A 12989-nucleotide genomic window follows, 5' to 3' on the forward strand; every position below is an offset into this window, starting at 1 on the left:
GTCACAAACTCCTGCAAGACCGTTTCAGGCTGGACATAAGGAAGAACTTCTTTCCTGTCCGAGCCCCCAAGGTCTGGAACAGTCTGCCAGCAGAGGTGGTTCAAGCACCTACATTGAACACCTTCAAGAGCAAATGGGATGCTTATCTTGCTGGGATCCTATGACCCCAACTGACTTCCTGTCCTTTGGGCAGGGGGCTGGACTCAATGATCTTCCAAGGTCCCTTCCAGCCCTAATGTCCATGAAGTCTATGAACAGCTGAGCGCAGCTGGGAAAACAAACAAGTGTTTGCCACCCCCCTCATCTCCCCCCCCACATCACACCAGTCACTTGGTCAAATTACCCCTGTGGAGCAGTTGGACGTTAGCTGCGCATCTGGCATGTAACATGCTCTGGACCTAATCCCAGCAGGAAAAGTCCTAACTTTGCTATGCTATGATGGCATTTAGCACATGTTTAACTGCTTGAATGTATGGATGCTAGTGTTTTAAATCCTAAATTTAATGTTCAACAAGGCCTTTAGTCCACCTAGAGCTCCATGCTGCCGTGGCTAGAATGCTTCCAGTACCAAACACAACAGCAAGCTAGTCTAAAGTTACCCTGGGTATCTCTGTAGTAGAGGGCAGCTTGCACTGCATCTATCTTATGATAATTAACGCTAGTAGTACAGCAGTTACTAGTGGTGAGTTGAAGAAAACAGTAAGTTTGAACATAATATTTCATGCTAATATTCTTTTTAACTCCAGGACTCACCAAGCTTTATTATGATGTCATAATACATGCTTTATAGGGATTTTATGAGATCATTAAAAGCAGTCATTTCCAGAAGGCAGTGACTAGTTTATTAGAGGAGAGCCTACAGCAAAGTTGCGATTTGAAGAAAAACATTACAGACTGCAGGGAATTTCATAGGGAATGTTGGTAATATTCAGCATTCTAGTACTTGCTATTTCATTTGTAACTTTTATGCTTCAAGCAATTTCTGATTTTAAGCACTGACACTTGGAAACATCCATGCAAGTACATTACAAAACTGCTAATGGAAATATGCACTATTTCAAAAAGTGTTCTATATTAATTTTGATTTGCAAAAACTCGCCATATTGCACTGGCTTATTTATCTACATTAAAAAAGGCTGCCAAATAAATAAACGATTAGCATTTGTGATGATCAAAGGGATCTCTAAATGATAATTGAAGTCACAGTAGAGACATGGAATGCTCAGATTTGTTTACCGTCTTGAAAACTGGCACTTCATTTTCTTCAAACTCAGAAATTCTCACTCCTTTCTATATTAGTATTTATTAAACCATACCTATTAGTTTGAGTACTGCAAGGTGAACTTTACACCCCCACCCCCAGAAGTTAGTCCAAAAGACAATAGCTTCCTGTACTGCAGAGCATAGGATCTGGAAGACATTTCACATCCTCTGGCTCCTATGTTGCGACAATTAAGACAATCAGACAGATCTTCTATAACAGGGGTGGCCAACCTGCAGCACGTGTAGACAAGTGGCATGGGCAGCCCAGGGAGGACACAGGCAGCACAGCAGCAGATGGGGCAGGAAGCAGACAGCAAAGCATCAGATCAAGCAGGAAGCATGGGAAAGGAAGCAGAAAACAGAGCAGCAGATCAGGCACAGGAAGGAGATCAGAGTGGCGCCTGAGATTGCAGAGCTAATCCGTGGCTCGCATGTCGAAAAGCTTGGCCCCCACTGTTCTAGAAGGACTCTCCATGGGGAAGATTTGACCCCTAAAACACCCTCTCAAGTTTGAAAATGCTTTCCAACCATCAGAGCAGTGAGCTTCTAAAACTACCCTCAACAGAAGCAGTGAGAATAAAAACTACAAGTTCTGTTCAGATTGATCTTGCTCACTTTGATTAAAAGGGCTGTATGATGTGGCTGCCTTTAACAGCCAGCAACTGGACTCAACCGCCCAAGAGACCTGGTATTCTTACATTTTTAATCCTGATTAACAAAAGGATCAATGGATGGGATATCTTGCATTTAAATGTATTGCTTCATTTAGTTCATGGTTGCATATGTTCGCAGACCAACACGCACACACAAACTGTAAGCCATATCTGCTCCACAATGAATGTCCTTGGCAGCCAGTTTTGAGTGATTTAGAGAAAAAAAAAGCACTTTTGCAGGCTTACAGCAAATAATGCTGTCCTATTTACTATTCCAATACACTGATTTTACCCCCAAAGGAACTGAAAACCATTAAGGCATGAGCCTGTTCTTAAAAAAAAAAAAAAAGAAAAATCTCTAAAGCATGCCCAACATGGCAAGCCCTAAATTCAGTGTGCACTGGCTACAGTGCTCCATTGATTTTAACTGTATTGAATAACTAAGAAAACTACTGAAACAATATGTAACTGAAACAATTCTCCTTAATTACAACATACCAAAAACTATGCTAACAGGAAAAACTAGTTCATCAGAACCAAGACATTCTAGTAAAAGCACAGTTATTTAGACACTTGTCTGACAGCCTGACCACTTTGCACTCAACTGAATTACTGGCAGGCTGTTGGATAAAAACTGGCTACCAAGGATACTCTGCTCACCACACAAGATACCATATTTGCTTGCACATAACCCACCCTTTCTCTCTAAAAACAACTGGGAAAATAAAGGTATGAATTATATGCATGGAAAAGGGATCCCACAAGTCCAGAAATTTGGTGGGGAGGGTTTGGGGAGCTATGACAATTAACAGTGCCAGTGCTCCCCGCTCCCCAAATTTTGGACCTATGGGAAGCTCCTTTCCAACCCACACATTGGATTGAGCCAGTGCAGGTTTGGTCCACAGCCAGTCTCAGACCTGGCATCCCAGGTCTGACCCCACACGCTGGCTGCAGAGCCATGTGCTCAGTCAAATTTGGTATGCTGAGCCTCACCTCATGTGCTGGCTTTGGAAACCCATGCCAGACCAAACCCTGTACACTGGGTCAGACCCAGCACATGGTTACAGAACCAGTAAGCGGCCCCAGGCCCCCCATGTTGTCTCCAACCCATTGTGCCAGACTGGGCCTGTTACATAGCCTCAGCTCTGTTGCATAGGGTTGGACTTGGCTCGCAGACTCAGACCCAGCATGCTGGATTAGTCTTCAGGTGCCAGGGCAGATCCACAGTGGGTGCGACAGGGTGGAAATACCAACCTTTCGGTCAATACTGCAGGAGTGGCAGTAATGGACTTGGTTTTGTTTAAGTCCCCAGAGGAATTAGGAATTCCCACCCTGCTTTTCCCTCTGTGGCATGTCCCACCCCACCATCCTCCCTCCTGCACCCACTGCTGCTGCTGTCCCTGCTCACCCAGGAGTGGGGGGCTCCATAGCCGCCCCTTCCCTACTCCAGCTGGGCTCCTCCTCCCCGTCCAGTCCCCTTGGGATTCCTCACCAGTACGGGAGCTTGCCACTGCTGCTGTCTCCAGCCAATTCCAACTTCCCTCACAGGCTGGCTGGAGTGAGCAGGAGTGACTCTGAAGCCTCATCCCCCTCACCCCGAGGGCAACCAGGGACAGGGGCAGCAGCAGGAGGTGGAGGGAGAGGGGGAACTGGAGGGGAATAGATGTGTCACTGAGTACAGAGGGAGAGGGAGTGAGGACCAAGGCAGCAGAAGAAAGTTTCTTACCTGATTGGGGGACTTAAACAAGCCCCCTGCTGTTGCTTCCACCTGGGCGGGTAGGAAGCTGGAAGCAGGGGGTGCAACTAGCCCTGCGGCACAAGTGGCAGTTCCTGCATCCCCCCCATTACAAAATCCTGGATCTGCTCATGTGCAAAAAAAATTTCCAACAGAAAAGAAACCCCAGTTACCAAACAGCTCCAGCTTGAATTAAAAATGAATTATGAACATTTAACTGGTTTAACTCCCAAGCATTTGCAAAATCATGCAGATAATTTATTTTGATGAATAACTGGAAAACAACTCTCTCATAAAAAATGGAGATTTGCAATTTCATAAATAAACGGAAAGGCTTCACAAATATTTTAGAATCGTCCATCATCGCTATCACCTCATTCTCCCCTTAACATGCAAAATACATTGTATTGTACTAAGAATATTAACGGTCTGAAAGACAGCTTTACAAATTAACAACTTTACTGAGGAAATGGATTTTTAGTAGTTCTGAAAAGGAAAAAGTAAGTTCAGATGTGAAGCAAGGTTAAGAGTGAAATGAAGCATCCAAAATTTGTAATTCTGCATTATAATTATTATATATTTTACATGGAAAAACATTCCTAAACGTTTAAAAATATAAAATGGGCTAACATTTGGTAGTACGGTCTACTGTTGAACATAATTTTAGTTCTGATGTCTGGGATTTATCTTCACCAAGATAGAAAACAAACCAGATAACATTAATGTCGTTTTTAATTTTTCAAATATAACCCTAAGCTTAAATAACCTATTTAATACAAGACAGACCAAAGTGAGAATCATGCAGCTAACAGATCTACCAGTTTTCACAGCTTAGCAATAAGTTTTTAACCAAGGTATTTTAAAACAAGGTAAACCTAAGAACAGGGATCAGATCCAACCTGAGGATGTGGCCTTTCAGTGGCATTCAGCCACAAGGCACTTTGCTTGTCGGCACCTTCCCCATGCTGCCATGTGGAAAAGTGGTGACAGTGGCAGCTGGATAATAATGCTTACCCACGTGGCTCTCGCCTGAATCAAGTCATGGTGGCACGCACATTAAAAACGTTTCCAACTGGTGCCAAACAGAATCACATGCCATGCCATGCCACCAAAGTAATAAAAAGTGAGTGAGCAACTGATGGTTCAGAGTGATCACTGGAACTTACTCTGCAATTCAGGAAAAACAAGAGCAGACCAGCACAGAGCAGAAGTCAGCAACCTAACCAAAAGGCTGGATCCAGAGTGCCAAGAAATTTCATCTACATTGAGAAACCAGGAGGTCACCAGCAATTTAAAAGCTGAGGAAGCAGGAGAAGGGTCACAAGCACGGTGGCATGTTTCAGTGGCTAGGGGAAGTGGCAATGGCCAGTTCACAGTCAGAGACCAACCTTCGGATTGAGGGACTGCACAGCTTTATTTCAAGACAGCCTGCCTGCCACTCCTAAAAGGCTGCTGGTATAGAGCATGAAGTGCTCCATTTTAGACATCAAAGTTTTGGGTTGGTTTTTTTGCTTTTTTGTTTGTTTGTTTGCTTTTGTTGTTGTTGTTTTGGGGGGGGTTTTGGGGGGGGGGTGTTAAGTAGCAGTTCTCTTCCCCAACCTAAATAATACAAGTTCTTCCAGCCTCTTCTCATATCATGTTTTCTATACCTTTAATAATTTTCATTTTGCTCTCCTCCAGACTCCTCCCCATTTGTCCACGTCTTGCTTGAAGTACAGTGCCCAAACCTGGACACCGTACACCAGGCAAGGCCTCAGTGTTGAATAGAATTAATCTCTCACTGTGAAACTTTTGTTAATAGGTTAAGACTAGTTTTGGTTTGTGTGTGGAGGGGGAGAAGGGGGGTTGAGTTGTTTTTGTTTTTTTTAAATCAGCACTGTTACGCTGTGGACCAACATTTTAACCTCAGTCCTAAAGTTCATATCATGTAGAGTATGAGCTCTCTTAATAAATAAGTACATTTCATCCGTGAGAACCCACAACTAAAATGAGCTCTTTACATCCACTTTATCACAAGCCTCAGTTAAAGAAGCTAGGCGAGAACAGGCATCTTTATCAGCACAGTCCACTTGACAGCAGCCCTTTAAGTTATGTCGTGTGTGTGTGTGTGTGTGTGTGTGTGTGTGTGTGCGCGCGCGCGCGCGCATGCGTGTGCGTGCGCCAAGTCCAAAGATACAGAAGAACAAACCCCTCTTCAAACTACTAAAAGGTAGCAGGTGAACCAGAGAGAGGGAAAACTTTAAAGGAAGGGGAATTTTTTTCAGGTATCTTTAGAACAAAGCAAAGGCTGAATCCTTCACCTATTTTGATGCCACAAACTTACCTTGACGTGGCTGAAGTCACCAGCTTTGCCGCTTTCAGGAGGATTGATAGGCTTACTCTCTACTCGCGGTTTGCCAATCTGTCGAAAAGGGCTGGAAAGCGGAAGTCCGCTAACACTGATCCCATCTAAGAAAAAATTGAAAGACAGAATTATTTTTTTCTATCAAGTTTCAAGCAGTGTTCCAGACTGCCTTGACTTAAAATAGCTGTTACATTTTATTAAATGGACAGAAAACTCAGAATCAAATTCTTGGGGGGTTTTTTACATTGAAAAGAATGGGCTTCAAAAGGAAGATATGTTCATTTTGGTCCTGATCTAAAGGCTAATAAACTCAGTGGAAAGATACCCACTGAATTCAGTAGAGCTTTCTAAGTAAACCAGCATGCCACAAAACAGGGAGATATGCAAGAAAGAACAGTGTGGCACAAAGGCACAAAAGAAGGGTCACACTGTTTCCCAAATATACAGTTATACTAGTGCTTATTAAAACATGAGTGGCAAAAGATAGCATTTCAAATTTTGCTATTATAAGGAACAAAAGGCAACTACTTCAGTCCTGTAGCACAGAGATATCAAACATACAGCCCGTGGGCTGGACCTGACCCCACATTCCCATTCCATCCAGCTTACTGGTATTTTGGCAGGCTACTGGAAGTTGGGGGTAAGGCTAGTGGGGTCTGTCCTGCCACAGACTTTCTGGTACCTTGACTCTAACTGACATACCACTTCCAGCAACGTGGCTCTTAGCCAGAGCTATCCCTTGGGTAAGGTGAATTGGTGCTACTGCCCCAGGAGCCAGGCCTGCCTGGAGCTGGCAGCTCAGCCCCGCGCCACAGAAGCAGCATCCAGATGCTCGCCACCCCCACCCCCGCCACGCACCGCCAACTTCGTGTCCGCTGAAGAGCACCTCATCTGGAGCACATGGGATCTGCTTGGCCCCAGGCACCAAATTTCATTGCTATGGCACTGCTGTGCCCTGCCCTTGCAAGGGGTCCCCATGGCCCCACACAGTGTTAAAGGGGCACCGCACAGGCTGGTCTGCCCCAGGCCCTGCACCCCCCTAGGGTTGGCTCTGCTCTTAGCAGCAAGTAGGGTGGCAAGCAAGGCAGAAAAAGAGGCCCATGCAGAACTGCCCTGCCAACTACTGACCCCCAGTACTACCACCAGACCCACCACAGCTGCCACCGGCTCAATGGATTTGGCTCAGGGAGAGTCTGACACGCCAGCTCCAGCAGAACTTCTAAGGAATTCTTTTTCATAACAATTTTAACAGAAAACACAAAATTATGGTGTGATGTTTTCTACAGACTGCACATAATAAAATGTGCAAGTATGGTGGCAATTTCAAAATATGAACATTTGTACAGTAATAAAATTGCAAAATGAAAACCTAAAATTGTGGACTGCAGTGGTTTTCTCAATACTGAACAAGATGTACACATTTCCAGAAGAAAATTCTCATCTTGTTACTCTACTACTGGTTGCCATTAGCTAGCAGGGGTTGCATCTACACAAGACACTTTACTGTGCAATAATCTAATGTGCAGTGAAGCATCACCATCTACACATGCACAGCAAGCACTACACAGTAGATTAATCCAAATCAGCACTTTAAACTAATGTGCTGAAGCACACGTGTAGAAGCCGACTGGGAGCAAGTTGCTCCCAGTCAGCCTAGGCAGCAGGGGACCACAAGGGGTAGGGAGAGCTACTGCAGCTTGGCAGAAAGCTGCCTGCCCGTCACAGGGAGACTGGGACCCATCCTGATGCCCACATGGTTTGGAGAGCTGTCTTAGCTTCTCAGCACCTGCCTGCCAACCACCTGGAGATTGGAACCCATCCTGACAGCTCTCCCTCAACCCACTGGTCATTGGGGCTAGCCCTGTGCCCCCTGCCAGCACAGGGCTGGCACCTGGGGGAAGCCCAGAGGGCAGAACAGGGCAGGAGCAGTCCCAGACTAAACTGCTCCCAATGGATGCACACTCAGATGCATGCTGGGGTGCAGTTTAATGCGCCTGAATTTTCTGAACAGAGAATTCAAGCACATTAATTGCACATGTAGATGCACACATATATAAACAAATCAGTACAAATAAATCAAGTTATGCGAGCACATTACTTTTTTCTGCAAAGAAACTCATATATCTTATTGTAAGGAAAGACAAAATTCCCAATCATTTCAATAGAATTAAAAACCTTACTACAATTCAAGACCACACATTATGCATACATCACTAGAACATTTAGGAAATATTATCGTTTTAAAAGATTTTTAAAGTCAAGAGGGCAGGAAATTTCAAATGATTAATGTAAAGTTAGAATTCAAAACTCACTGTGCAGTTTTTCTGCATAACCACCAGTAACACAGAAGTATGGAGCGTTCTTAGAAAGTTTAGCTAAATTGTGAGAGAGAGAGAGAGAGAGTGCGCGACAGACACAGAGACAGCGAGAGAGACATGGATAAGAAAGGAAAAAAGGAAGTATCCTGCTGCTAATGGATCCCCCAAAAGATCCACCTTTCTTATCCACAAAAAAAAGTGCTCTGACCCAGCTCTGAAGGCTTCAGTGAAACAAAGCCATCTAAACAAAGCCAATGAGGAATCTTTGATTAAAATATTAAGATTGTGTTTACCAGCCATTCTAAATGACGAATGCGAGTGGAAGGAACTTGGGAAGGGTAACTCTTCAGACAACATCTGTGGGATCGCTGTGCCTATCAAGTCTAGGGTTACCATAGGTCCAGATTTTCCCAGACACGTCCTCTTCTTGGGTAATCCCATCTCCACCCAGGCAGCCTTTTTAAAATGTCAGCAAATATCCAGGATTTTGCTCTGCCTTTGCTTTCCTACCACTTCCCAACTTGCCCCAGCTAGGAGCTGCCTGGAGCTGGGGGGAAAAGGGGAAGGGTGACTGGAGGGCAGGGGCAGCACATGCTCGTGCGTAGCCCCAGCAGCTGCAGGCAAGATAGGCTGTGGGGGGCGAGACAGGGTGGGATGGGTGTGGGCATGTGTGCCTGCCCACACTGGGGCTGCAGCAGGGCAGGGGAGGTGCCTGTCCCTCCAGCGGTTGGGGGGGGGCGGTTCTTCAGGGGCAGCAGGGAGCTGTGTGGGTAGCAGGGGGCTGCAGGTCAGGAATGAGGGGTACCTGCAGGGGTGAGGGGTGGGGGCTGTGGCACACCAGAGAGACAGGGGACCATGGGCTGGGAGCCTGGGGCACAGGTGGGGCCAGGGGGCTGCAGGTTGGGAGTGAGACGTATCACAGCAGGGATGGGGGGGCTTCAGGTTGGGAGTGAGGGGTACCAGCATGGTCTGTGGGGCAGGAGTCAGGGGCAGCAGCAGGGCTGGGGGGCCTGTGGCTTGGGAGTAAGGGGCAGGGCAGGGCCAGGGCACAGGCATATCACTGCTCCCCCCCCAATCATATGATCCCTCCCCACCCACAGGTGTCTTCTTTTTTGGAAACTGGAAATACGGGACCCCTAATCAAGATGCTTGCCTCAACACTGAAGGATTTCCCCAGACCCACAGCCGAGGAGAAGCAGGCTGAGAGCTGTCTGTGGCAGAGACAGACTTGTCCCGTAAGACTATGCTTATCCTTGACAATTAATCTCAGTTTTGTCCATTAATCAGTGAACTTTTCACATCAGCTGGAATGACCCAAGGGTCTGTTTAAATTCTGTCTCACCCTTCGCACCTTGCTCAAAATTTGTTACCAGTACGACTCTTATGATTTTCAACATTTCTATTTTGATAGCTTTAAGAAAAAGACTGACCATATTTATGCACATGATCCTTTCCTTACAGCTACCAACAGAGACGAAATGAAGAGACACATTCACTCCGTGCCATTTTGATATCTCCTCTCTTAAAGAAAACCCCAGTCAAAATATCAAATCAGTTCCACAGGTAAAATTAAGATATGGGTGTGTGCCCCAAGAGCTGTGGTGAAAAGAAAACCACCATGTGCAACCTGCGTGCCCTATTTAGGTTCTAGCTGACAGGCATATTGATGCAGGGGTAGGAGTCTATGACTATTTTTATTGCCTACCTTTATCAACACATCCTTCCTTCCACAATACACCTAGAATTCAGACCCGTCTACTCTGTCTAGATAGGCATTATGGTTGTTTGTGACCTCATTTTTTCTGGTCTTGAGGACTGCTCATTCCATGCTTTTAAAATATGAAAATGTGCACCATAACATACATGTGTGTATACGCACACACCTGCCACATATAACAGTGGGTCTGACATTTTAGTACACTTCTCCTTGAGAAAGCTTAACACATTTCACCAGGTCTCCATAAACAAAAGGTTGGATAGTTATTCTCAGGACTTCAAGCAGCCTCGCATTATTAAAAGAACCTTTTAAATAATAAAACCAATAATGAAAGCATTTTTGTATGGAACATACATCTGATTTACTGATCACCCAAAAAAATACATCTCTTCCGTCTTGGGGGATGTACCAAGAACGACTGAAATTTCAGGACAGGATTGAGAAGATGCCTGTTTACAGGTTCTCAGATGTTATTAAATCACTTGCGCCCAAGACGACTGGCCGCTGACAGCCGTACAAGAGCTAAAAGCCGTGAGTAAGAGTTACTGGAATTACAGAACTCTGTTTTAGCAAAATTTATCACAATTCTTGCTATCTGAAGGAATGGCAAAGACATACTTTACCACTTAAGTCCGAGTATGGTTTCATCTGCAAAAGCGTAACTATGATCAAACACATAGTTCATAAAATTTATTTCAAGCATTCTTAATTTGAAATAGCTTTGATTCACCTCTCCAATCTACCAATTGCTCTGGTCTTCAGAGCCTATTGTGACATTCATTCCAGTGTACTGGAAAGTCTCAGCCAAGAGTGCTCAGTGAAGAACTGCATTAAAGAAGTTCAGTGGACTCGCAACTAAATACCATACTTTGAAACAATGTTTTGAAGTCTTATCCTAATATTAAATCCTATGACATATGAGCACTAAGCTAATGTGTCTGTAAAAAAAAGTCTGACCTATATGTGGTATTAACAGTTGTGGAAAACTGTTATTAACAGACTAAGAATACAAAATATCTCCACTTAGATTATACCAGATCAAAATTCCACTATTTAAATTCAAATTACTTGTGCAATTCAAAAGAAAAAAATGCAGTCAATAACAAATAAAAGACATGTAAAGGAATTACATATTTTGTTAACTAAACTAACATATATTACAAGAAGCAACTAAAATTTTCTTCCCCTACTCCCCAGTATCCACTCACCAGACAGAACGTACTGCTACTTAATTATTACTTTGTAAAATAAAAACATGCTTCTTCTGAAAAAGAATATTTGCTTAAATCACACAGCAGTAGCACAAGTACACAGACCTATACTTTTCTCCTCACATTCAACTTTCGGTTATGAGGAAAAAAAAAAAATCAGCATATATTTCTTCCCAGGTTTAGTCCCCAAGGAGGATTCAAAATGACTTCCCCCATCACTGACTGGCCTAGAGAGGGCAACACTAAGAAGGAAGACCTCCCTCTGCTCCCTAGGGAGCTTATATCCCAATCAGGTGATGATCCAGTCTTCTTCTTCCACTCATTTGTTGGGTGCAAAGGCGGGGGGAAAGAGTTTACCCTGGCAGCACGAAGACTGTTCCCATCTCTATTCTCGCTCCATTATTCAACACAGGCTTTAAGGCTGTAGAGTAATACCATTAAAGGTAAATAATCAGCATGAATTGCCAAGTTATTCCATATTTCCCCAAATTCTTTTGATTGAGGAACAAGACACTACCATGAAGGTTTTCAGTGGCCACATTGCATCGGAAACCCACTAGCCAGCACAGCTACTTTCACCCATCAGCTTTCATCCCAAGCACACCACTAGATCCAGCACCTACAGTCAAGCTCTACATTATAACCACACCTGCCCTGAGCCCACCCCCCACTGTAGGGCTGAACACCTGAAGGTTCTGGAGCAGAAATGCCTACAATCACAATACAATCCTAAAACTACAGATCAACAAAGCCAGACTCGGCCCTCGCACCAAACTGCCACAATACCAACCCTGGGCCAAGAACAATGGACTCTCTCTGGTTTTCACCTACAGCTAGGCTGGCCATATTATTTTCAAGGAAACCTGGGACACTGTGCCCCCACCTCTCAGTCAGCGGTGTTCCTGCCCTCCCACCAGCCTCCTCCTCGCTTCTGTGACTTTTCACCAACCAGTAGGACTGGCCTTATGAAATCCAGGACTGTCCCGGACAAACCGGGATGTATGCTCGCCCTACCTACAGCCCCTAGCTTGAAGACCCAAGACACATCATTAATGACGTCCAGCCACTCCTGAAAAAGGATGACCATCTCAAGGTAGACTTGGGGGGGGAAGGGAAGCAAACCTGTCCTGACTTACAGACAGTCCGCACAACCTCAAATGGCATCTCAAACAGGCTAATGAACTCCCATCCTCGCTGAAGCTCCAAGCCTTGCAACCGACCCAAATGCCTGCTGTGTCCCTCATTAACACAACCCCACATCATCATTGGACCGAATAAGAAGTACTACATTCACAGTTCATTCACCTGCAACTGTGCCAATGTTATATCTCCCATCACCTGCTTACAATGCCTCTCTGCTACATACACTGGACAGAGAGGGGAATCTCTACCTGTAGGAATGAGCAAACACCAAACGGCTGCAGAAAGACACAAAAGCTTGTGGCAAAACTGTTCAACCTCCCTGGACACTCCCCATTGCTAGCCTCAGGTTGGTTATTTTCAGGCATGCATAAATAAATAAATAAATAAATAAAATCCCTTTAAAACTCAGTTTGAAACAGACAATGTGGATTTCATAGATTTCATAGACATTATGGCTGGAAGGGACCTCAAAAGATCATTGAGTCCAGCCCCCCGCCCAAAGGGCAGGAAGTCAGCTGGGGTCATAGGATCCCAGCAAGATAAGCTGTTCCAGACCTTGGGTGCTTGGACAGTAAAGAAATTCTTCCTTATGTCCAGTCTGAAAC

At 44.8% G+C, this 12989-nt stretch overlaps 1 protein-coding gene across 2 annotated transcripts in view; it reads right to left on the reverse strand.

Annotated features, from left to right (window-relative positions):
* TRAPPC9 (trafficking protein particle complex 9) overlaps positions 1–12989 on the reverse strand; it is an 800742-nt gene that overhangs the window by 586825 nt on the left and 200928 nt on the right. For both annotated transcript variants that reach the window (XM_019553127.1, XM_019553118.1), the window contains one exon: positions 5975–6099. In XM_019553127.1, coding sequence (XP_019408672.1) covers positions 5975–6099 — 125 coding nt within the window. The remainder of the gene's footprint in view (positions 1–5974; positions 6100–12989) is intronic.

The sequence above is a fragment of the Crocodylus porosus genome, unplaced genomic scaffold (genome assembly GCF_001723895.1).
Source record: "Crocodylus porosus isolate Cpor-Errol unplaced genomic scaffold, CroPor_comp1, whole genome shotgun sequence".
NCBI classification, from domain to species: domain Eukaryota; kingdom Metazoa; phylum Chordata; order Crocodylia; family Crocodylidae; genus Crocodylus; species Crocodylus porosus.